Source organism: Olea europaea, chromosome 11, assembly GCF_002742605.1.
Source record: "Olea europaea var. sylvestris chromosome 11, O_europaea_v1, whole genome shotgun sequence".
In the NCBI taxonomy this organism is placed as follows: Eukaryota; Viridiplantae; Streptophyta; class Magnoliopsida; order Lamiales; family Oleaceae; genus Olea; species Olea europaea.
In genome coordinates, this window is record NC_036247.1 from 33,442,912 (window position 1) to 33,470,637 (window position 27,726).

Genomic DNA, 27,726 nt, shown 5'->3' on the forward strand with positions numbered 1-27,726 from the left:
TGTAAAGGAAGAGGTTCACAAAACCCCTCCAAAACACACACAAGAGAGTGGGTGGGGTGGATTTTTTTGCAATTTTTTACTCTCATGGGGTGGGCCCCCATGTGAGTGTTCTACAATTCTTGTGTGAAGAGTCTGAAGACTAATTCATTTTACTCTACATTATTCCTAGTTATGTAGCTGGCAAGTATAGTATTTTTCTTTTGTAATTTTTGTTTTATTATTTCTAATCAAATTATTTGCTTAAATGATTTCTTAACTCTTTGTCATTGTGAATCTGCATGCCCTTGTTAATATCACTAATTCATTATTTACGATTTTAATTTAAGAAGAAAAGCCTTAGGAAAAGACCAGGTTATGAGAACTTAAAGAGCAACTGCATATTCTGATAGAGGCAAAATTACTTGCTAGTGTTGTGATTTATGGTTGAAACAAGCAAAAGAGATCATTGAATAGCTGCTCAAACCTGTGATATTTATTTCATACTGATTCTTTGCTTTATTTATTTGGGGAGATTCATAAATTTAATGAGGGAAAAAAAAGGAAATTGAATATGAAATTGAGTGCATGATGGATTCTTATACGAGAGTAATAAGTGATAGAAAATGCTTTAAAAGGATGAAACTAAACACATTGACATCAAGTATCACTTCATCAAAGAAGCAGAAACAAACAAACAAACAAAAATAGAGTTCAAACACTTCAAAACTGAAGAACAATTAGCCGATATTTCCACGAAGGCACTATCACGAGCAAAGTTTGAATTGTTGCCAGAGATTATTAGAGTTACTAAAATATGCACCAAGGAGGAGTCTTAATATTTGGTGCAAATTCTAGAAGTTATACTCTCTAGAATTCACTAGAGTTTTTGGTGAACGGGCAAACTTACTAATTAAATAACAAAAATCAGAATTTTATAGATTTTCTAGGGAGAAATATACAAGCTCTGCTCAAGCGACCATCTAGCAACAGGCTAGTGAAAATGCGGTAACTTTTCTTCTTGATCCATAATTTTGATTTCTTCAAAACCATTTCAACCAAAACTCCAACACCTACTAAAATTTGGATCAAACTACAACAATCCAAAACTTTTCAATCAAGTATGTCACTTATTAGTATTGAAATTAATTTTGCTAGAAAGTTGTATAATGTCCAAAGCTTTAATGGAGTGACATGATTGTGATGGTGCATTTATTTTTAAGAAGCCAATTTCAAATTCGACTGCAAGATTTCAAATTATAAATACGAAAGTAACTAAAGTCTAAAGTTAATAAATTTTTCCAAGATTTTAACTCGTACATTGAATACTTCAACGTTTCTAGTAAAGTAGGCTACTATTTTTGAAACTAGTTCACCACAAACTTTGTAGGGGAAAATATTTAGCCTTCTTTATAGTCACCAAACATCAAGTATTTTACTTTAGTATCATTCTAAATTTGATTTCATTCATCAAATTAGTTAGAATGTGATAGAATTTAGAACAAACGTTTTCTAGAATAAAAAAAAAAAAAAAAAAATTGAAGACGAATATTCGAACTTCTACCAATCAAGTTCACCCTGCTAAAATCATCGATTTCTTGAAGCAAAAATAAAAATATTGAAAGTCGAATATTCAAACTACAACCAATCAAGTCTACTAACTTCTTGCATTGTGAAAGAAAAGCTAGATATCTTTCTCAATTACACACTAATAGAGCAATAAATATTGGCTATTTTTCTTTCCTCGTGAGTACGTTGTGGGCTTGAATTCATAAAGATTTCATCTTCAAAACTGTCAACATTTGAATAATGGATGCGGTCCTTTAACTAATTTGACTTTGAATGCTATGAGTATGAAACATAATATTCACGTAAAGTTGGGCAAATTGGTAAATTTGTGTCGAGTCTTAATTGAATTGATCGGTCTAATCTGATTTATTAAAAATTGAATTGATATTTTAAGCTTTTTATTAGTTATTGCATGCATGTGATGTGATTAGATTTGATGCTCTAACTCTCAAAAGAATCAGATGAGAAAATCAACTGGTACTAGCCGAGTTGAGATCATTTCAATCTTGTTCTTGTGATGATTGGCATAATCACCGGCGGTTGTAAAGGGATGGGCCGGGCAGCCCCAACCCACTAGAAACTTTTTTGTATGTTACATATTAGCTCGACTTAAAAGGGAAAAAAATAAAAAAATTAATTCAGGCCTAAATATTTCTCTAAGGTAATGAAATTTAAGGATTGTGCTATTTGTACAGTCAAAGTTGCCATACAAATAGCAAAATTGTGGAACTTAGCCCCCGATAGAACCCACTAAATTTATAATACATTATTCTCCTTCTTCTGTTTAATCACACATTCTCTTAAAAAAAAAATACTATTCCAAAAATTATAATATCAAATAATGGAGGGTCTTAATTGGACTATGGGCAACCCCCTTACATAGGACTGCGCTGCTGCTTTGAATTTACCTAACCCAGTAGCCTGTGGGGGTACACTTGCTTCTAGAAAGATCAAGTATTAATTAGTAATTAAAGTTTCGTCTAAAGCTGTTTTTCTATTTTCCAAATAATAATAAAAAAAGTTGAACCCCAACTTTGAACGCCCTCATCGTCCCGTCCCCAAAACTTTGTAAAAGAGGTAAATCGCGGGATGTACCCCGACAAGTCAGGGAACAAGAGCTGCCTGTACACTGTGCCTACAAGGAGTTCAATTTCATATCTCAGGAATCGAACCCCTACATTACGACTGTCAGCAAGGCGTAAGATAATATCACTCATTTCCTTTGCGCTACTGGGTATGCCCCGGGGGCTGTTTTTCTATTTTCCTTTATTATTTATCGCGTTTTAAGAGTTCTTCCGACGGAGTTTCTTTTTTTTACTTCGACTTTTTGTAAGACTATTGTCTGAAAAAGCAATATTTGATCAATTATTTCTATAAATGTTCTTTTATCCACATAAAAAAAAAAACTTCCAAAACATTATTCAAATATGTTTCAAAACAATTTTTTAGTTTCAAAATAGCTTTTAACTTCTTAAAAGTCTTGTCAAATGAAAGAAAAGTCCTTTTTGTTTTCTGAGAAAATTAGTAGTAGAGACGATAATTGAAAAAATGGAGTTTTCATGAAATAGAAAAATTAATCATATAAGACAATCAACTACAAAATTATTAAAAATAATATGGATCAATTTGATGATGACTCATAACCAAGAGAATTTTTTATTTTTTATTATTATTAATTTATTTTATTTTTCAAGATAGAAGCCAAATAATGCGATAAAAATGGTGCAAGGTGATATATGTCATCCACTCCAAGTACTATTTCGTTTGAGTTTTACTTCAAAAAGTTCTTATAAATACTGGGACACCTTAAGTATTGATTGAGTAAAAAAAAAAAAAAAAATGATTTGTGAAGTTTAACTTAGAGGTAGAGGCAAGAAAGAGTCAGATCTACTGTCCATTTTTGTTGTCTATCTAATTAATTTTTGAGATATATTCTATAATTAACATGTTATTTCAAATTTACCCTAATTAATTTCATCACTAACCCATTAAATTGATGATTTGTTAAGAATCAATTTGATGAACAGCAAAGTGGAACAGCAGATCTCAACACGAGCCAGAGTTGATGAGATAACTAGTATACTTGTTAAGACGGTCGGATAACTTAATATTTAATGAGGACAAAGTTAAAATTAGATCTCTTTAAATTATTTGTACGCATGAACGCACACGGTAATACATGCCTTATGCTAACGTTAATTAAAAGAGCATGGACAAAGACCACGGTTTCCGATGATGAAAAACGTCAATTTATTCTCATCATTGAGGGATCATCCTTCATTTGTTTATCATTAGATTATAAATTGGCACATTGTAAATTTTGGAGTTTGTAATTTGTAATTACCACTATGGTTAGTGAAAGCCACTTAAAATTTTTGGACCGTCTTAAGTGGACAAATTAGTCAATATTTACCAATTTCGACCATTAAAAAAAATAAAAAAACCTTTTACGAGTTTAAGCAAGTGTATAGATTAAAAGTAAAAAAAAAAAAAAAAAAATAGTTTATAAAAAGCACAAAATTTCCTTCTAATTAATCTCAACTGCATACCAAAAATAATTGCTTTTTTACTCAATTGTTTACATTTCTGTATCTGATTTGTTTCAGAATAATGAGACAAAGGTTGAAAAAGAGAATAAGAATGAAGGCGAAAAGAAGGCGGCGGCTGACGGTGGCGGAAAGAAACACGACAGTCCGATTCCCGTCGTGTTGAAGCTGGACTTGCATTGTGAAGGCTGCGCCAAGAAAGTCAAACGCTCCGTTCGCCATTTCGAAGGTACTAATGTTTGTTCCTTTAACTTTTTGCCATCCAATTAATGATTAGGTCACCAAACGATAGCTACAGCAATTTTTTTAGAACCCAGGAACTAAAAATTAGGATCTGTTACGTAATTTAAGTGTAAGGAAAAATAATTTTTTTTTTTTTAATTTTATCATTTCGTGTAATTATGGAATATATTAATACAAACAAGTTTCTTCTTCTTTTTCTTTTCTTCATCATAACGTTCAAAACTTTTTTAACCGTTGATCAAATTATGGAATTTAAAATTAATGTTTCTTGGTATTTTATGAAACACCGATATCAAAATAAAGTAAAAGTTACTTTTATCTTTAGTCAATAACAAAAGACTTTTGGAGCATATTCAAATGACTTTAATGGAGTTTGGAAACTAAGAATGCGTTTTGTTTATTGTTTTGAAATCATTTTCAATTGTCTTATGTACTCAAAAACTATTTGATGTGTTATTTTCAAAAATGAGAAAAATTTTACAATATAAAGTTTAAAATAACCTTTTGACGTTTTGAGTGTTTTATGAAAATACTCAAAAAACTCAAAACAAAGGAAATTAACTTAAAAAATAATTAATAAAATCACACAAAACTTATTCAAATGAGTTATGATTCACGTATAGGGCAGAGGCTCACAAGCCTTTGCCAGGACAGACACAAGAGGTGAGGCCCGCATGAAATTTTTTTTTTTTGTAATGGAGGTTGAACTCATCGACCTGTCCTCTACAGTGAGAGGCTGTAAGGCCCCTGTATGAATAGTGCCCATGTACTTAGGGCGTGTCATCTCTCAATCTTTATCTTTCTCTTGTCCAAAGCTTTTATGAGAAAATCTATCTCTTTGGTGCAATCTCTCAATCTTACAGTGATTCCTTTTTTTTTTTTTTTACAATTTTAAATTTTATATTTTTTATCACACATTAGCATGAAAATTGATATGATTCACTAAGGGGCCATTTGAGCCTCTTTATTTGTGGATTATAATGCGATGAATAGTATTTTTTAAAAAAATGAGTGGTTAAAAAATGTTTAATTTACGCATAATATTATTTTATTGAAGATTGTGTGGTTAAAAGTAGGTGAGAGAAAAATTTAATTTAATGTAATGAAAAATAATAGGGCTCAAACAAGGGTAAATAATCAAATTACTTGAAAAAGCATTTTTTAGTTTTTTTTTTTTGTTTTTGAGAAATGATTTTTCAGAATGACAAGTCAAACGTATTTTTTACGATCTTAAAATAATTCCACAAAACGAAAAATAGAGAATGGATTCAAAACAGGAAAAACAGAAACCACCCTAAGAGTCTAAGCTGGTTGTCCAATTATGTAGGAGTTGAGAATGTAAAAGCAGATTGTGGCAGCAATAAATTGACTGTGACCGGAAAGATGGACCCCGCATGGCTCCGAGAGAGAGTTGAATACAAGACCAAGAAGAAGGTGGAGCTGGTCTCCCCTCAGCCCAAGAAGGACGACGGCAGCGCCGGCTCCGGCGACAAGAAATCTGAAGAGAAGTCCGATAAAAAACCAGAAGAGAAATCCGACAAAAAATCAGAAGAGAAAAAGGCCGATGATAAAAAACCCAAAGAGGTAAAAAAATAAATAAATAATAAAAAATCATTTATTTGAATTAAATATATTGAGATAATTTTGATTAATTTATTTCAATTTTCTTTTGATTGTTCAGCCTTCTCCTACTACAGTGTTAATGAAAATTAAATTGCACTGTGACGGATGTGCGCATAAAATAAAGAGAATTATAAATAAGAACATTGATGGTGAGTTGACCTAATCAATTGTTTTCATTAGATTAGTTAAGAATATATAATTTTCAAATTATCGGCATGAATCAGACCAACCCAAGATTAATGACGATTTTATGTTTTGTTTAATATAGGAGTTGATTCAGTGTCGACAAATTTAGATGAGGATTTGGTGACGGTTAACGGGACAATGGACGTAAAGCATCTTACGGCATTCTTGAAAGAAAAGCTAAAACGGAACATAGAAATTATTCCTCCAAAGAAAGACGAGAAGGGGAAAGACGGTGGCGAACAGAAAAAGGAAGGAAGTGGAGACAAGAAAGAGGGCGGTGAGAAAAAAGATGATGGTGGTGGAGAAGGAAGCAAAAGCGAAGGGACAAAAGTCGAGGTGAACAAAATGGAATATCAGATGTATAATCCGATTACACATTATGCAAATCCGATGTACCATCAAAATTCTGTCCATCACGACTATAATGCACCAATGTACAACCAAGGTTATGCCAATACTGGTTATGTGGTACAATATTCACAGGGGCCTCCTCTACCACCACCAACCTATGTGAATATAAATGATCAAATGTTTAGCGATGAAAACCCTAATGGTTGCTTCATTATGTGACGATGACAATCTTGTCATTGAGGGATAGAGTTCATGTATTAAATTGTAAATAAATCATAGACGAGGTTTATGAAAATGGAATATATATTAAAAAATATATCTGAGGACACTATTTCAATGTCATTGTTTTGTAGAATTATTCTAACCGCTGGCCGGTTATTTTATTAGATTTTCATTGTTTGACTTGAATTTTGTAACATAAACGTTTAATTATATTTTGCTAAACCTAATTTTATCTAGATTATTTGCTAACAATGAAAGATATGTTAATTAAGCCTGTGGTTAGAATGGTTCCACGTGGCAAACATTTTCTGGTTCGAAGTTGTCTCTTATTCAACTATTCGAGAAAATAATTTACTCACTATTTAACAAAGCCGACGTATTATTTGTACGGTCCCGGTCCGACACGGTGGTTGGATTTACAGCCGCCCATCCTTTTCACATTATAGACCGATGCCCGACCCCCACCTCCAACATAAATCGTTTTAAATTGTTGATAGAGTACAAATATCAAGTTTATTAAAAAATTCATGTTGGATCAGTTAGTGGTCTACCATGACTTGTTCAACATAGTTCTTTGTCAAAGAGCCTAAACAATTCAGCTCGGAACCTCGATTCAAGACACCGTAAATATAGGTTGGAATTGGTACATGTGAGACGTTATATGGAGACATCATTTTGATATGACTGAAAATATGTTCTCTCTTGGCTATAGAACCTTCCAACCTAACCAATTAGGATTTTGACAGATGGTTTACGATACAAGCCCAATGTCTAGGTATATCATAATGATCTCGCTACAATCTAACTCACCAACTATTTAGATTCCTTCAATGGGGCAGTAACACACAATCGTGGGTCAAAACACCGTAATTTAACATGATCTAAATAACAAGCTTGATGCCATCAATCTTTATGATGGGATGAATGTTGAATGAGGGGTTCCAAACTATAAAAATTCTTCGTGTTGTTGCTGAAATTCTAGCCATTCAATAATTTAACCCTAATCTCTTTAAGTTGATCAAAAAATACACAACATTTTTTGCCAACAACATCAACTATCCATAATTTAGTTTTAAATTGAAATAAAAATAGGGATAATTGCAGCAAAAGCCTTAAATTTTTAAAATACTAGCAGACTTTTTTTTTAAATAATTGATTTGTTGCAGTTGTCACCCTCCAACTTTTCCAAATGTTTCAAGTGAAGCTCTTTTGGACAATTTCCATCTACAGTTTCGTCAGTTGATCAAAAATTTAACTTTGAACACGTGTTTAATATTTTAAAAAAAGGGAAAAGAGTAATTTTCTATTTATCACATTAAATAATTAAATTAATTAAATTTAAAAAATAAGAAATTAAAAAACGCACAATCGTCTTCTTTCTCTCATGCCCCACCCCAGTACCCTCAAAACCAAAATTCGCCACCCAACCACCTCCACCTCTACCATCCACCTACTATCGGCCACCATCATGGCATCATTCACTCCACAACAATCGCCACCAAACCTCAAAAATGTAGAAATTTCCAATCATATGGGGAGTCAGGACTTAGAATTATGCATCCCCTCAAAACTCCCTATTGAAAATGAACTAATATATATATTAATGAAAAAGAAGAAAGACTTGGAATGCAATAAACTTATGGTTATATGTGCCTAAGCCCGATGCTTCAGTGTAAGACAAGATCGATGCATTAAGAGGTTGGTAATTGGTATTCCTTACAAACCAATAGAGAGCCCATTTCAAATTGCTGAGGGTGTTACTTGAGAGCTTTTGTCCAATTTTCCTGTTTATTGAAGCTTTGTGTAATGGAGTAATTTTCAACCTTGTCATTTTCTGGAGGAAGAAAGAGTGGTCTTGAGATTTGGCATTGGGTGGTGGAGGTTGTTGGGTGGCAATTGTGATAGGATGGATAATGGTGGTTGGTAGAGGTGGAGGTGGAAGTGGCAGTGATTGGGTGGCTGATTTTTGGTTTACGAGTGTGGGGGTAGGGGTGAGAGAAAGAAGACGATTATGTGTGTGTGTTTTTTCTTATTTTTTAATTTAATAAATTTTAATTATTTAATGTGATAATAGAAAGTTACTCTTTGTCCTTTTTTAAAATATTAAAAATGTTATTAAAATTAAATTTTTAATCAACTAATAGAATTGTGAATGGAAACAGTTCAAAAGTGACTTCACCTGCAATATTTTACTTATTTTCTTTTATTATTTTTTTTATGGCGGGAGAGCTTGCAACCGCTACCATTCGAATGTGTAGTGGGTAAACCTCGAGCTGACACAATAACCTGCAAACCACGCCAGTCAAATAAACCGCACTGAACAAGCCCTTAATATTTAAAAGTATTAAGGGTGAAAGGCTGTAACAAATCAAATGTTTAATAAAAATTTGTTAGTTTTTTAAAAGTTTGTGCTTTTGCTGCAATTATCTCACATAAAGTCATGTGACTTATATGTGATAACCAAATTATGCATTACTTTTCTCAACTCGTGAAGTTGACAAATAATTTAATGGTAAACTTTCCAAACCATAAGAGACGCTTCCACCAGCTTTTACGCAGATGAAAAGTTTAATGAATTTTTTAGAATATTTAAATAGTGCGTTTAACCTCCTAACCAATAACTAAAATTTTGGTTTTATTTATTTATTTATTTTGTATTGTTTTCTTCGTCATAGGAAATAATAAGAAATTATGACCTTTAAAATCCTCAAATAGCCGTGTGAAATTGAAACCTTTAATTTGAGCTAAGAGCTTGTTTAAATTTTTTGACCCTTCATCATAATAAAGGCTAAGTTAGAGTTCCTCTCCAATCTAATATTTTACATAGAGAGCTCGTTTTATCACAATTCAAGTAGAATCGATAATGACTAAATAGTCAGTAAAATTTTGACAAATTAACTTTAGGTTGATCTATATATCGATAATTATTCAATATGAAATTTATCTCTTAACACATCCACATTCATTCACGAAATCACACAATTGGAATTTCATATAGAAAGTATAATCAGAAATCTAGACTTGCTAAGAAAATGTGTAAATTTGATGCCACAAAAAAATAAAAAAATAAAAAAATAAAAATAAAAAAAACCTAATTTCTACCACTTTGACGTGTGGTTGCTTGTATTAACAAATCAGAAAAATGGAATCCCATTTTGTAAGTAACCAAATTGAAGAGTCGGAAATTATAAGGATTAATTGCAAACTTCCTTTTGAGACAATGACTAGTTTTTGTGCCACTCAAATAGGTAACCATAAAGATATAATACAGATAAACAATTCAATTTCAAATAATTAATCTTAATGAAATCCAACCCTTGAGACTGACTGCATTTGCTTGAGAGCTGCCTTCACACTACAGCCAAAAGTCCAATTACATAGTCCCCATTTTTTTATCCTTTGTGCATATTATTATTATTATCCGTAATTTAGTTAAACACGAATACTTATGTTTTTGTTTTATTTGAGAGAATTTTGCTTGGATACTCTACGGTATACATTTTTAAAAGAGATTACTAGTTTAGCTTTTTGAATAATGGTGAATGATTGCCATTTAGGACAATTTTTCCTTAACAAATGCACTTCAAATTAATTAATTTGAGATACTGCACATCAAAAGATGACAAAACTTTATGAAAAAAAGTATGTGAGGATCTATTTTTGCCAATCACTTTATCTAATTTAATGCACAAACCAAACACACCGTAATAACTATTAAAAATCTACACCCTTCGTTTCGCTCCTCTTGGCCGTCATGGGTGAGAGGTAGGGCCCAAATGATGTTATTTGGAGTTGACTTATTTAATGACTAGTATTAGGGTGTTAAGGCTAAAAAATTTGAAGGAATTTGGTCAATATTCTCTCCTACAAGCTTATATTTTGTTAACTAATAAGATCATGTTTGGCTATGCTTATATGTTTCTTATTTAAGTTATTTTATCACATAATATTCAAAACTTTTTATTTTACTATTTTGGACTTGTTTGTAATCGACTTAAATTAGAATAGATAGAAATGAATATATGTGTAGCAGTTATGGATGCAATGAAATATGCGAATAGAAATGATTTAACAAATTAAAAATAGGTGCTAAGCGTGCGGTCAAACTTTTTTTTTAAAAAAAAGTAAATCATTAAAAAAGTAACATTGAACGCAAACAAACATGCTCAAAACGAATTATATTGTTCTTTTTGTAAGTGTTATACCCTAAATCCAATCAACCTTGGATATATATACTTTTAATATATAATTAATGTAATTTAATGGCAGATCTATTATTTAATTAGTAGACAATTAAATTAAATAATAGAGTCCGTAGATTCAAATCTTCATAATTTGTTAATCACAAGGAATTGTGATTGTGAGATACAAATTACATATGACTAGATCTTAAATCGTCCGTGGTCGTAAGTAATAACGAGACACGGATATCGTTATTACGGATAGACCATCACGTGTGGCATTTCTTACTTGTGAAGTAAGTAGCTGATCTCACAAGTTAAAGTATGTTAACACTTAAATGAACACGTGGATGTTTTGTTATAGAACAAAACATTTGAGACCCACCGAGAGATTTCACATAGATAACTATCCGAGTATCAGTGGTTAATCTCTAACGTTTGATAGTGGAATTGATCATTTGGCTTGAGGTCGTTATGATACCTTATATGAGAACAATTATACTTTGGCGGTGTTGGTGTTGCTATGCCAAGGGCCGCTAATACGACATCGTTCGGGTATGTCAATAATCGTATGAAGGTTGTGAATGTTTAATAGAGAATTTGCCACTCTTAGATAATAAGAGATTATGATCTGCGTTCATTCAATTAAGTCGATAACGAAATTCTTGGCCAAGGTGTACTCATAAGTCAAAAAGGAATTTTTGATTTATATTGACTTAATAGTGGAATGAAATATATGATCGATAATCGAGATTGACATACTTCCATATCTCGTAATTGATCGGATCATATTGATGAAGAAATTATAGTTTCACGGTAAACGAACGAGTTTGGTTTTGTCATACTACGTGACATTTCTCGTCACATGTATTGCCCTAACACATTACTATATGTCAATCTGGGATAACAAGTGTGAATTTGTGATAAATTAAAAGGATGTTTTAATTTATCAATTTTGATTAGATCAAAATAATATTTCACGTCATTAGGTATGGTGATTGAGAACCTGATGTGTCGCACACAAAAGAGAATTGGAAGATTACAATTTGTCAATTAATTAATTTAACAATCGTTGGATAAATTAATTAATTGCGTTGGTTATTTATAGACCCGAATTTATTGGATTAATTAATTCACGGACCGAATTTAATTACTATGGGTTAATTAAATATTGAACCAGGTCAGGCCTTGCCCGTTCAGGCTTATATAAATATGATTAGGGTTTTCAAAATTGTAGAGATTTTCATTATTCTTGTTAGCACCGCACAAGAAGAAAATCCTAATCCTGCAATCTTGTTCTCTATGTGGATCACCGTTGGAGGCTGGACAATTAGACAGCTGTGGGAGACAGATCCAAGTTGCTAGAACAAAGATATGACAAAAGAGTTTGCAGATCTTGTAAAAGGTACATCTTTATCACAATTTATATCTAAATACAAAGATGAATCCTGACGGGAATCGAAAACTGTTTTAATTTTCCGCTGCGCATGTTAAGTAGATTTCTAATAGAGGTATCAGAGCCTACTTTGTATTTATTAGGAATTGATTTACATATTATTGAAATCAAAAGTTGATTCATCGTATTTTTCTTGGATCTACCAATTTAGAAAATTTGATTTTCATATTTTCAAAATCTAATTTTGAGAAGAGAATTATTTATGGATCGAAATCTGTTAGCAGCCAGCGTGCTGCCGTTGCAATACAGCGACGCCGACGTCGCCAGGAAGAAAGGAGAGAGAAAGAATGAGGCAGTTTAGGGTTTCTAAAATTGGGTGAATGGTTGAAAACGGGGGCTCCAGCTGAAATTTTAGAAATTTCAGGCCCCTGACTACAATTTCAAATCGGGTTCATTTTGCAATTTATAAATGTATGGCTTGTCATGCAATTTTCGAAATTGAGGGACTTGCTTTTAATTTCATTCTTGGGTCAACTTGCAATTTTCAAAAGGGTTTTGAATTTAAATATTAAAATGGTTTTAAAAGTTGGGTTTTTAATTATCTTTGACCCATATTTTTTAATTTTGACCCAGATTTAAAATTCTATTTAAAGTTGACGACTTTTTATATTTTCGTTAAAATTGGATTTTAACTTAAATATTAAATTTTGACCCCAATTGAATTTTATTTTAATTAGGAGTGTTATCTTAGTTTAAAATACTGATTCAATTTAAATTAGAGTTGGACTCTAATTTAGAACTTAATTAAAATTCAATTTTAGTTAATTTTTCACGCGAAGATATTTTAGAAATTAGAATTGGATTCTAATTTGACGTTTGATTAAAATTTGATTTTAATAAAATTGTTTCGCGCTAAACTTTTCTTTAAATTAGAGTTAGACTCTAATTTCTAATTTAGTGTTTGATTAAAATTTGATTTTAATTAAACGGGTTCGCCCTAAAAATCTTAGATTTAGAGTTGGACTCTAATTTTACTATTTAATTAAAATTTGATTTTAATTAAATTCAACCGCCTTAAGTTATGAAATTAGAGTTGGACTCTAATTTGATATTTAATTAAAATTTGATTTTAATTAAATAATTTCGCCCTGTAATTGTGGAATTAGAGTTTGACTCTAGTTCGGTATTTAATTAAAATTTGATATGTCTGCTAATTAAATTAATTAATTAATATGATTAATCAATTATTTAATTATTCCGATCCATTTGTCTAAAAGAGTTTAGACGAACTTAATTGCTAGAAACTTGAAACATGTTTACATATAATCTTAGATATTATATAAGAACACATTTATGTGATAAATGCATTATTAGTGGATAAATATGGATTCGACCATATGAATGTGTTGAATGGTTGATTCTTATTGTTGTTATTATTGTGGGCCTACGAGCTCTTAATTGTTTTGGATCTGCGAGTTCGTTATCGTTATTATTATTATTATGGGCCTGCAGTCCAATTATATTTAGGCATGTGTGCCAATTAGCATAGGATACAGATTGCAACTAGACTAATTGAGGACACACGGAGAGGAGGAAACCATGAAGATGGTGCATTGATATTGATCGATGCGATACCCACTAGGAATTGACCAACTAGTCTTTCTTATGGCTTGGGAAGACTAGATAAAAAGTCCATAATCGTCCACACTATTATTATTATATTATATGTATGTTTATTTGTATGGTAGATGAATAATAAAATATATAGATTGTATCGTTGTTGATGAAGCCTTTGAATGCAAAAACCCCTCAATAAAATATTAAGTCATATTTTACTTTCGCCTTTCATCATTATAGTGAAAAATTAGAGTCCCAAATCATCTCAACTTGTTGAGTACACTCAAGACTGGTCTATTAGGGATATGTTTGACACTATGAAGTATTAGATATTTCTGAATGACGAGTTTGATTTAACTAAAATTTATCTTTTGTTGAGTAGACTCAAGGAAATAAATTTTAAAGGCATGTTAAACAACACATAAAATGTGTGAAAACAAAGAGTTGTCAGCTTAATAATTTGGGAGTTCTATGGAGATACAATTGATAATAATATCTACCCAAATGTTATATTAAGGCTTGTTGAATACACTCAAAGTCTTGGTATAAACAGATGGGATCCCAACCCACGGGGAATCAAGTATAGACTCCATAAATTTATGTGAGAGGGTCATAAATTTGAGTTAAACAGTAGGAATATAATTAATTTAATAAAAGTCCATGTGTAAATTAATTGATGCATTTTTTATATTTATCATTTACATTTATATTGAATCTTGAGTAACCACATGTTTTGAATGGTATACTGGATGGCAACAACCATATTGAATCTTCTTGATTAGCACTGCAATTTGAGAATTGTTCTTGAGTAGCCCCTTCTAGAGACACATGCTGATAACTCGATTAAGGAAGATGTGACTACTGTAATAAACACAGTGATGATAATAGTACTGCACGCATGTGATGCTTACAACTATGTCACCTGAGTTACAAAAGCAACTTGAGAGTACAGATATTAACACATAATTTTTCATTACAAAGAGTTGTATGATAATAATCATGTGCGAAAGGATATGAGACTTCCAAACAACTATACCGGTGCAAAATGACAGAGTAATCTTCAATCGATGCTTAGACACTGAAGATGATTGACGTTGAGAAATGTCTCAATTGAGTTCAATCATAAACCATGAACTAAGTAGTGACTTGGTTCTGCAATCTCTGTCAGAGAAAGCTAATCACAACTAATTATGAATTTAACGTGAATAAACTCAAATGTACAATTATTGAGTTGCTTAACATGCTTAAGACTGTTAAGCCCAATATCAAAGTTAATAGTGTGCAAGCCATTGATTCCCCTACGGATATTAAGAGGAAGTCTTAAGGGGCTTTGTGAAAGCATCCAATATGGTTAAGACGGTCTAAGCGAAAGGACAACATCAAATTTAATGACGCTTGTCTTCATTATAGAATGAAAGGTCATTGGAAGAAATACTGCAAGACTTATGTCTATTTCATTAGCTTCTCAAGTATTAGATACCAGATGTGGATCTCACATTTATACAAATATGGAGAAACTAAATGGAGGTAGACCACTGTAAGAGTGAGAAGTTAACCTACACGTTGAAGATGAGCAAATGTTGCTGCATTGTCTGTAGGAGCATACTTCTTGTTGTTGCCTTTTGGCTTAGTATTGGAATTAGAAAAATATCGCTTTGTACCTACCATAGCTGGAACATTAAAATGAATTTCATGTTTAGACATGAGCTATTTTAATGTTAAGGACAATTGTTGTCCCTACTTATCTTGATAAATATCCTAATGATTATAGTGAATTACAAAACGATGTTTATATTCTTTAATATTAAGGATTCTATAACGAGTTTAGAAATTATAAGGCATAAATGCGATAATCTAATTATTACCTAAATCTGACTTGGCAGACTTTGTCATATAGATGAAATGCAATATTACATAGAGATGTGTATGTGGAGTCAATTGATTTTTGAATCATTCGACAAGTGCATATCATACCTATTATGCACAATGACTAAATCTCCTTTTATTTGAAAGGAAGAAATGCCTGCGTAAATATTTGCATAATACATGGTGATGTATATGGACCTATGTCAATTAATGTCAGATGAGGTTTCTCTTATTTCATCAATTATCATGTATACTTGATGAAATTCAAGCATGAAGTTCTTGAAAGGTTCAAAGGATTCAAGCTAGAAGTAGAAAAACAAATATATAAAGATACCCTCACATTAAAATCCAATCAAAGTGAAAGTATCTTAAAGATAAAATTTAGATTATCTAAGAGAGAATGAGATTCTCTTGCAGTGGATTCCTCCATATACATTGCAGTATAGTGGTGTATCTAAAAGGAGAAACCGTTAACTATTAGATATATTGCGATTAATAACAAGTAATGCAAATCTCCCAAAATGGTTTTTGGGGTCATGCACTGATTGTAGTGTGTTACACACTAAATTATGTCACATCTAAATTGGTTAACACAATTCCATACGAGCTATGGAAAGGCAATAATATCAATTTATCACATATGAAAGTTTGGGACTGTGATGATTATTTGAAGCACATTGAATCGAATAAGTTTGAGACTAAATCCGATAAACACATATTTGTGGGATATCTAAAACAAATGTTTAGATATCAATTCTATTAACCCCTTGAGAAGAAAGTCTTCGTCTCATGATACATCGTCCTCTTAGAGAAAATGTGTACTCTAGGAGAGGACACTGGGAGCAAAGTAGAACTTGAAAGAGTTCAAGAGTCTACAGATATAGTTAACCAAGTAGATGAATTCGAGTTTGATCCCATATCTGATATGGGACATACTCTTGATCAGAAAGTAAAGACTCTTGAGGACATGTCAGCTCTATGTGAATCTAGTAGGATCATTCAACCTTCAAGAAGGTGGGACTCCATGATTATTAATCATGTATTACTAATCCAAGCTGATGAACCTACTAGTTGCACAAAAATAAAGTCAAGTGTTGACTTAAAAGAGATAGCAAGAGGCCATGAAACACAAGATTAACTCGACATATATGAACAAGGTTTAGACCTGGGTCAACCCTTCTGATGGGATAAAGCCATAGGTTGTAAATGGTTTACAATAAAAGGTTGACATGGATTGAAATATCCATATATACAGAGCAAGGCTAGTAGCAAAAGGTAACAAAGAAAGACAATGTGTTGACTTTGATGAAACCTTTCACTTGTAGCTATGCTGAGGTCCATTTGGATTTTTGCTGCCATAGTTGCATACCATGACTATGGGTTAAAGAAATCCTCTTGGAGCCAAAATCTTCGATTTGATAAGAAAATCAAAATGTTGATTTTATCAAATATGAAAACAAATTGTGTGTTTACAAGAAGATAGTGGGAGCATTGTCGCATTCCTAATATTATAGGAAATGACATCCCTGTATTTCAATCGTTAAAATAATAGTTGTTAAAGGATTTATTCATGAATGATATAAGGAAGAAACTTGATCTATAGAGATATATCTAGAAGATTGCTTAACTCTTCCAATCTATATAGATAAAATTTTGAGAAGATTTTATATGGAAAAATTGATTTACTCTTAAACGGTGTATTGGAAATGTTCCAAATATGAAATAATCGTTGATTCAATAGCGAAAACATAATACATGATTGCTTTAGAAGTAGCAAAGAGTTGCAATATGGATCAAGATGTTCATTAATGAACTTGGAATAGTTCCTAATATTGTTGATCACATGCCATTGTATTGCGATGACAGTAGAGCCATCATGAAGGTGAAGGAACTAACGTCTTATCAATGATCAAATATGTATTAAGGCGATATTATCTCATCAGAGAGATAATACATTGAAATGACTAAAGAGAAGAACGAATTCCCACACTTGACAATATTGCAGATCCATTGACAAAGAGTTGTCGCAGTATAAACATGATCGTCATATAGACTCCTATGATATTGGATACATAAGTGATTGGATCTAGTGCACATGGGAGTTTGTAAGTGTTATGCCCTAAGTCCAATCAACCTTGGACATAAATACTTTTAATATATAATTAATGTAATTTAATGGCAGATCTATTAATTAAATAGTAGACAATTAAATTAAATAATAGAGTCTGTAGATTCAAATCTTCATAATTTGTTAATCACAATACAAATTACATATGATTGGATCTTAAATCGTCCGTGGTCATAAGTAATAATGAGATACGGATATCGTTATTACAAATAGACCATCACGTGTGGCACTTCTTACTTGTGAAGTAAGTAGCTGATCTCATAAGCTAAAATGTGGTGACACTTAAATGAACACGTGGATATTTTGTTATAGAACAAAACATTGGAGATCCACCGAGAGATTCCACATGGATAACTATCCGAGTGTCAGTAGTTAATCTCTAACTTTTGGTAGTGGAATTAGTCCTTTGATTTGAGGTCGTTATGGTACCTTATATGAGGACAGTCATACTTTGGCGGTGTTGGTGTTGCTCTGCCAAAGGCCGCTAATACGGCATCGTTCGGATATGTCAAGAATCGTATGAAGGTTGTGAATGGTCAATAGAGGATTCGTCACTCTTAGATAGTAAGAGATTATGATCTGCGTTCATTCAATTAAGTCAATAACGAAATTCTTGGACAAGGTGTACTCATAAGTGAAAAAGGAGTTTTTGACTTATATTGACTTAATAGTGGAATAAAAGATATAATCAATAATCGGGATTGACATACTTCCATATCTCGTAATTGATCGGATCATATTGACGAAGGAATTATAATTTCACGATAAACGAACGAGTTTGATTTTGTCATACCACGTGATATTTTTCGTCATATGTATTGCCCTGATACATTGCTAGATGTCAATCTGGGACGACAAGTTTGAATTTTGTAATAAATTAAAAAGATGTTTTAACTTATCAATTTTGATTAGATCAAATTAATATTTCATGTCATTAGGTATCGTGATCGAAAACCTGATGGGTCGCACACAAAAGAGAATTGAAAGATTGCAAATTGTCAATTAATTAATTTAAAAATCGTTGGATAAATTAATTAATTATGTTGGTTATTATAGGTCGAAATTAATTAATTGGATTAATTAATTCACGGACCGAATTTAATTACTATGGGTTAATTAAATATTGGATCAGGTCAGGTCAAGCCCGTTCGGGCTTATATAAATATGATTAGGGTTTTCAAAATTGTAGAGATTTTCATTATTCTTCGTAGCACAAGAATAAAACCCTAATCCTGCAATCTTATTCTTTGTGTGGATCACCGTTGAAGGCTGGACAATTGGACAGCTGTGGGAGACAGATCCAAGTTGTTTGAGCAAAGATATGGCAAAGGAGTTTACAGATCTTATAAAAAGTACATCTTTATCACAATTTTTATCTAAACACAAAGATGAATCCTGGCGGGAATCGAAAATTATTTTAATTTTTCGCTGCGCATGTTAAGTAGATTTCCAACACTTTTATCCCAACTCCTGTCAAATTATTAGGCTACAACAAATTAATAATCATAGAAATTATTGAAGCTTCTTGTGTAATATCAAAAAATAATAAAAAAGAATTGCAACTTTTTTAGCCCTTTTTTGGTGTAGCTAAAGGTTTAATTTTTTAGTCGATTTTAATAAAGTTTGATGAAATGTGTGATTGAAAAGTTGATAAAAATTGTAGATGCTAAGAAATGTGGCTAAAAATAAGTTTAGGAAAAATGAATTTTAACCATGGGAGCCGAATAGGAACTTAAATTGCTGATACAGATTTAACCGACATTAAATCCAACGGAAAAGAGATGAAACCTGCAAGGAGTTTTTCTACAAAAATTATTTTCCTTTTTGTATAAAAAAAATAATTTGAAGGGATTCCATGCAGGGTTGACCCGCCTAATGAGAAGAGTTGACTCAACTCATTTTAGAGGCAAATTGCGAACACATGACGAGCAAAAACTACTCGTGTTAGCTACTCATCGACTCACACGAATAGCTCGCCCTTCTATTGAATCAATTGTAGGAAGGAATACTAGTAAGTAGTGGTACGATAGCTCTTATCAGTTTGAATCTGTGATGGTAGTTGTAAACTCTTCTTTCTCGTGTGAGCTCGTCAGCTTGCCATTATCTTGAAAACTGTGACTGAAATGCAAATTTTACTGAAAAAAATGGCAAGCCTGTTTTTGTCGTCCCATCAAGGAGCGATTTCATGGGATGAGCCTATTGGATCCGAAAGGATTGTAATGAATGAGATTAATGACCCGATATGAAGTAATGAAAATCGCAACAAGGAACAAAATTTAAAAGTAAAGAAATTAACAAAAATAGTTAACCGCAGAAATATGACGTTTTAGTAATTGACAGTATGGAAAAAAATACAATAACTCAGTAATTCTTGCTTGAACAAAACTAAAAGAGAAGACCACTTTTTATAGGTACACGACATAACATAAAGATGAAAATAATAATGTGGAATAAGGAAATAATATATATTTTCATAAAAATCACGTGAAATGTAAGAAAACAAAATTTTCCACATGAAATTAATGAAACAATTTATTTAAATAAAAAATTCACTCTAACTTGGGCCACAAACCTAACAATCTCTATCTTAACCCAAATTTTAGTGCTACGCTCCGAACGGGTTGGCGGGGTGGGGTGGGGCAAGGTAGGGCACCCCCGGGTGAAGGAAAAAATAAAAAAAAGATTAAAAATAATCTTATTTTTAAACTATTCACCTGTTAAAAATTCATTTTGAATTTGTATTTTATTCTCTAATAATAACATAACTCAAAACTTTGAAAATGTAAAAAAAAAATTAAACGAGGCAAAAAGTTGCCCTGCCTCCTCCCCGCCCCGCATTGGGTTTGGACGAGACGGGACTAGGCGAGATGGAGGCGCCTTGCCTCGTTGCTATCCCGACAAGCGACACCTGAACCCAAATCCTGAATTTCCAAAATTTCATCGAGGAATTATTGTTGACCAAACAAGGTTGAAGCACACCCTGTAACAGAAATCATACCACATGCTGAATCAGAAGGCCCCTTGCTAGAACTGTCGCGTTCAGCGTCTATCATCCCGAAAAGCATCCCGGACATTATTGACACCACGGTACCTACTCTCCATGAATCCAACCCTAACAAATGAATACAGTGTATCCACTGAAATTGGTGGCAAAGCAAAATCACTAATGCTCCCCTGAGCAATGTTCTGAACCGATCCAGAACCCGTCACAAGAGGTACTGTACCAAACTGAATATCCACCATGGGACTGAACTTGTGTCGATGTCTCTCGACTAGTTCTGCACTTCCCTGCAAGACGTACAACTGAGACTTCTTCTGTCCCTCAAGTATAACCCGGACACAAAAACTCCACCTCCACCAGGGAATTTATACCCTTTTGCATCCAGGGTACTCAGCGAGATAAGATTCCTTTTCAGGTATGGAATATGTTAAACTTGATCAATTGTTCTGATTGGCCCATCCTGCAACCTTAGTCTGACTCGATCGATTCTAGTAATACGACAAGATTGGTTATTTCCCATCACAACTCCACCTTTCTTGACAGCCTCATATGTCTGAAAGAAATTCCAATTAGAACACAGATGATGCGAATATGCCGAATTGAGAATCCAGTCCTCATCAGGTTTAGACTCCACGTCAGATACCTTGGTCAATAACACATCACCGCCATCCGAAAAATTCTTGGCAACATTAGTATGTCCAAATTACAGAATTGCACCCTATAATTTGTAGCTAAATCACCTTTATCCTACAACTTGTCACAATCCTTCTTTATGTATCCTTTTCTCCTACAACAAAAGCAGTACAAATTGCTGAAATTCGTCCTCAATCTCTCCCTTCGTCGATCACCATGAGATACTAAAGCTTCCTCATTCCTCGATATAGCTACAACCAAATACTTCAACTTCTCATTTGAGTGCAAAGCATCATAGGCGCCGTCTATATTCAAAGTATCCTGACTATACAAATGGTGTCTCGAAACGACGCATAAGAGCCAGGCAACAAACGTAACAGGATCAAGGTAAGATCCCCTTCATCGTTCTTAATCTCCAACGTTTCCAAATCTGTGATAATTTTCTTAAACAGGGCAATATGGTCTTCCAATGACTCTCCTTCCGCCATACGATGGGGATACAACTTCTGCTTTAAAGCAAGTTTACTAGTAAGACTATTGGTCATACATAACTGCTCCAGTTTCAACCACAAAGCAGCTGTTGTTTTCTCCTTCAAGACATCCTCAGAATATTGTTGGATAGATGAAGATGAATCAACGACAAAGCCTTCTGATCCCTCCGTTGTTTCTTCTTCGTTGTCCAAGTAACTGGCATCTCCTCAAAACTCAGTAACACATCATCCAAATCTAATTTCACCAAAATAACTTTCATCTTTATTTGCCACAAAGAAAATCTTGTATTGCGATCCAATTGCGAAATATCATATTTCAAAGCAGCCATCTTTAAAAAATATCAACCAATCCACAACAAGAAGCGATCTCTGATATCACTTGTTGAACTCAGAAGGATTGTGGTGAATAAAATTAATGACGCGATATGAAGTAATGAAGATCGCAACGAAAAACAAGATTTAAAAGTAAAGAAATTAATAAAGAGAGTTAATCGCAGAAGCGTGACGTTTTATTAATCGACATTTTGAAGAAAAATACAATAAAACTAAAAAAGAAGGCCGCATTTATAGGTATATGGCATAGCATAAAAATTGAAATAATGCGGAATAAGGAAATAATATATTTTCATAAAAATCACGTGAAATATAAGGAAACAAATTTTCCCACATAAAAATAAGAAAAAAAACTATTTCCTAAAAAAAATAAAAATAAATAAAGCCACTCTAATTTGGGTCACACATCCAACAGAGCCGAGCGAGTTGGCTCGTCGATTTATTGAGCAAGAATCGATTGTGAATGATTGACTCGACTCGATACATTTATAACACCCCTTCTTCCATGAGGCCAGAAAGTAGAAGTTGAAGAATTAATTTTTACTTTTCCTGGCAGTAACGGTAATAAACCTGCAGCTGCATACTGACGTTTGTATAATTGATTATTTTTCAAGAAAAATGTCCAAAAAAATAAAAACAAAAGGAAAGAAATAGAAAAATTAAGTGAGTACGTGTTGCGAAGTCATCTGTTTGAAAAGAAGAGTAGAAGACAAAGAAAGTAGTCAATTATTATGAAGAAAAGAAACGTTTACGCATTTGCATACCTCATTTTGCATGTTTAATAGCGACTTTTCTTTATTCAATAAAGTTTCGATTGTAACTCTTGACATTTTTTGGCGACTTTCAGAGACAATCTCAAATATGCGATTTCTTTTAGTAGCTAATTGAGTTATCAAAAATTTAATTAATTAAATTCCACACCTTAAAATAGTGTTTTCTAAATTTGTACTCAATGGGAGAGGAAATGTAGAAATGAATTGACTTCCACGTTTGATTTCTTTCACACTAATAAAATGGATTGCGACTCTACTGTCGAACAACATGGTTTGCTTTTTGATCGATCATGTTGAGCTAGCTTGCATATATATTCAGCTTATTGATTTTTATTTTATTTTTTGCATTAGAGGAATAAAACAAGTTATATCGAGCTGGCACGGCCTGCTATTTGATTAATCATGTCGAACTAACTTGTGTGGATGAAAATGAAACTCAAAATGTCTTACATAGCCAAAGTAAGTATCTTCTTGCATCAAAACATATTTAGCAAGGTAGATTAGATAATACTCGTGTGCGTACTATAATTTACTACGTAATATCACCTTGTACTGCATAACACTCATCTAATTTCCATGACTGCGAATTTTTCAAAGTTGTCCTTATGCACAATCTTTTTCTTTATGGAATTTGATTACAAGAGAAGGAAAAACCATTGAAAGTGACCCCTTTTCCTTTAGAAAATGCTACTTGCGTCTATAGCACTGTTCCATTTTTGAATTTGGACGTGGGGAATGAAAAGACTGCACGAATTCTATGATTGTGAACCCGCGATACAAATCTCAAATTCTTGATCAATCATTCATTCTTTTGTAATAGCACACCACGTTACCAACCAGTCCATCTAGCCCCTGCTTAAAATTACTGAGGTCATGATTTTCCACCCATGTCCCCTCATTTATTTATCTATGTTTAAAGTCAATCGAAGCGGAACGACCAGCCGAAACTTTTTCAAGCTATCCTTAGTATGCTTCTTCATTGAACAAAATTCAGGAATAAGAACTTTGTCCTATGAACTTTCTAAGCCAGTGTCACAGGGCTTGCCTGGTGCAGTTTACCTGGTTGGCGTGATTTGCAGACTATTGAGTCAACCCGATGATTTATTCAGTACGCACTCGAAGGGTAGGGGCTGTGGGTTCCCCTGTAAAAAAAAAAAAAGTATCGATATTCTTCTGCAAACCTACTCGTGTATCGCCCATATATTCGAAACATATTAGACATTAAGAGTCTGTGTGCGCATCCACTTTACATAGTGATGACAATGAGTTGAGCTTGTTCACGAGTCCTAGTTGAAGGCTTGGTATCTGCTTGTCAGAAAAAAGCTCGAGCTTTTTGGACTTGACCCAGGTTTTGGCTCGAGCCTTTGTTGAACTGAGCCGATTCACGGGCTTTTCAATTTCATTTTTTTTTTGAAATTCGAATATACGAAAAATTGATTGTCAATTTACAAACTACAAAATTAATTTAAAAATTGGCCACATGACGCCAAGGTTTCGGCCAAATCTCATTTTTGAGGCGTGGCCGGAGGCGACAAGGTTCATTTGCCACCACTACCCTTTATATTCAATGTTTTAAAATTTGTGCTGGCCATCGACCTGGAAAAAAGAAAGGGTTAAAGGTCAAAAGGTTGAATCAATAATTGTTAAAATATATATATATANATAGTTGAACTAGTTAAATCGGAAATGGGTCACGAGGTTTTTTCTAAAATCGGCCGGTTTAATGAGTTTTGGGACATATTTTTAATTAGAGGTTTTATAAGCTTAATCAGACCGATTTTGATCTCAGTTCCTGATTTTCCAAGTTGAATTGATCAGGTCGATCTAATTTTCAAAGCACTGCTTATATTCGAGACATGTTCGACATTAAGAGCCTATTTTATGCAAATTTTTTGGAATAGATTTTGTGAAAAATGAATATTATTATTATTATTGAAATGTGTAGTTGAAAAGTAAAGAAAAATTATAGGTCTAGATACAAATTATCTTGTTAAAAAATATGTAATTGAAAATGAAATCGTGAAAAATAAATTATTAAAAAAACACCATCGTACAGAAGCTTATACAGTTGAGTCTTAATTTCTTAGTATCACACATTCGATAAAGATAAGAACTAGCACATGTCTATTACGAATACCAGTACAAAAATTAATTTATTTAAATCTTTGGATCAAATTTACGACTTCGAAATATATATAAACCTTAACATTAAAAAAGGGAAATACTTGCGATTCCACATTTGCAACCAGAGTTAATTTAATTTATGGTAACTGAACTTTGCTATAGATTATTACTTGCTTATCAATCTTTAAAAATTTACTATTTGCTCACTGAACTTTGTTACAAATTATTAATGGCTTATCAAAATTTAAAATATTACTCACCCAAACGTGAATAAAATTATCCATCAATCACTCATATCATTTCCATCAATGTCACTTAAAGCAAAGCTTTGTGAGTAATAAATAACTTTGTTAAAATTTAAGTGAGCAACAAGTAACATTTTAAATTTCGATGAGTACGCAGTAACCTATAATAAAGTTCAGTGAGTAATAAGTAATTTTTTAAACATTAACAAGTAAGTATTAACATATAGCAAAGTTCAGTAACCATTGATTAATTTTCTGTTTGGCCCCCATTTTTGCCAACTCTCAACTCCTTTTTTGACTAAGTAGGGCCCACATCTGTCATTTCTTTCTAACTTACCAGAGAATCTCGTTGTTTGAAGTTAACCGAACCTTTGGTCCAAAGGAAAAAAACACCCTCCCATGTCCACACTGAATTACCAATATGCCCTCACTGACAAAAACTGAGGTCTGTGGACAAGGCTAGGAGGGTAGGGCCGTAATTTTGTGGCAAATTAATTACTCTTGTTGTACACGCAAGCTGTACTCTCTGAATGGTATGACACATGGGGGGCCACAGTTGCTGAAAAAATTTGTTGTAATGAAATTTTTTTTTCTTTTTTTATCAAGATGTCCGTCTTTGACGACTATTCTTTATTTTAATGAATTTTAAAGAGTAGTAATGGGGCTCAAACGGGCGATAAATTATCTTTTTGCAAGCACAAGTCAACAAGCATATTTTGTGGTGTTTTAAGTCGGTGACATCACCTTGAACTTTCTAGAAGCAGCTGCCTTTTTAAGAAAAAATTATATTAATTACGTGGAACCGTGAGATAAACATCATCTTAAAATTATTGATTAATCATATATAATCCCGACAAAGTATATGAGATTCCTTTCCCCAGAAAAAAAAATGTTGATTTATATGCTAAACCCCCGTTTGAGTTCCATTATTGTAGAAATAAGAGTAAAAAATATATTCATTATGAATCTCACACAAGAGAGAAAAAACCAAATATGATGACTTGATGGGTGATGAATAACGATCATATTTTTCATTTTAATGAGGAAATAATGGAGCTCGAACGGAGCCTAAATATTGTGATACCAAGTATGCATTGTAAGAAAAGGTTTCATCTTAGTAATCGACCCATCAAAAACACCGGATCACCTTATTATCGGGTCATTTGTACAATTGACGAATAATTAATTTAATCGGTGGATTATTATCAAGTTAAAAATTAAAATATATATATATATATATATATATATATATATATATATATATATATTTTATCAAATAAATTATAAGTTTATACATTCTAATATAAAATTTTGGGCTAGCATTTGAACAATTATAAATTTAGTCACAGTTTTATCAGCAAACGTTTGCAGTCTATTGAAAACAGCTTCCTCCAACTTTTCAAGCCATGGGTTTGAGAAATGTCTCCTTATTTTATAGTTTATAATAAATTATAAAAAGAACAAATTCGATCGGTTTTCGCATGTCACAATTCTACAGAATCAAAAGAATCACCCGATTTTGATGAGTCTCAAGTTGTTTAAAATTTAACTTGTCCATATGCACTAATTGACTCAAATAACTCAATTTACAGGTTTTTCAAATGTCAGATTAACCCATGTTTGGAGCACATTTTCAACCCAAAAAAATGAGAATTGTGATCGTTGGAGAGCACTATGCAGCTGTCATATTTGACTTCATTTATTTTAGGTGGACCCCACATTTGAAATAAAGGTTCAAAAATTTTCTACTTTCTTCCTTCAAAATGTGCTCCAAACGGGGGTCATATTTTCACTTTTCCACACTAGAATTTGACTACCATTCACATTTTTTGGAAAACACTGTTTGGCTAGGTTCAAAGTCAGATCAAAAAACAAGGGGCTGCCACAAGTTGTCTATATTACGAAAATGTGCAGTGGTGTATTTAATAACTTTTCCGGATAAATTGTATTGAGTTCCATGAAATGTCGGAGTAATAAATAGATAATAACTATAAATGTGAATTGAAATTAAAATGCTTGATTTTTCGGATAAAAAGTCAATTTAGATGCTAATAAGAGATTTGTGATGACCCGATTTTCCCATCATCACTGCAGATGGCGCACGGCATGCATGGACGTGGAATCCACCACAGACAAGATGATACATTAATGACCCGATTTGTCATCTGACTCACCTCTGACTCACTTTTTTGTATGTACATGTTGTGTGCATGACATGACAT

General features: G+C 32.7%; 1 protein-coding gene across 1 annotated transcript; it reads left to right on the forward strand.

The window, feature by feature from the left end:
- Positions 1-4,103: 4,103 nt before the first annotated feature.
- Positions 4,104-6,852, forward strand: LOC111404756 (heavy metal-associated isoprenylated plant protein 3-like; the record flags this gene model as incomplete). Its single annotated transcript, XM_023033518.1, has 4 exons — positions 4,104-4,320; positions 5,662-5,918; positions 6,016-6,106; positions 6,226-6,852. Coding segments are annotated over 4 exons (1,053 nt in total), but the record flags the coding sequence as incomplete, so codon positions are not given.
- Between the last annotated feature and the right edge of the window lie 20,874 nt (positions 6,853-27,726).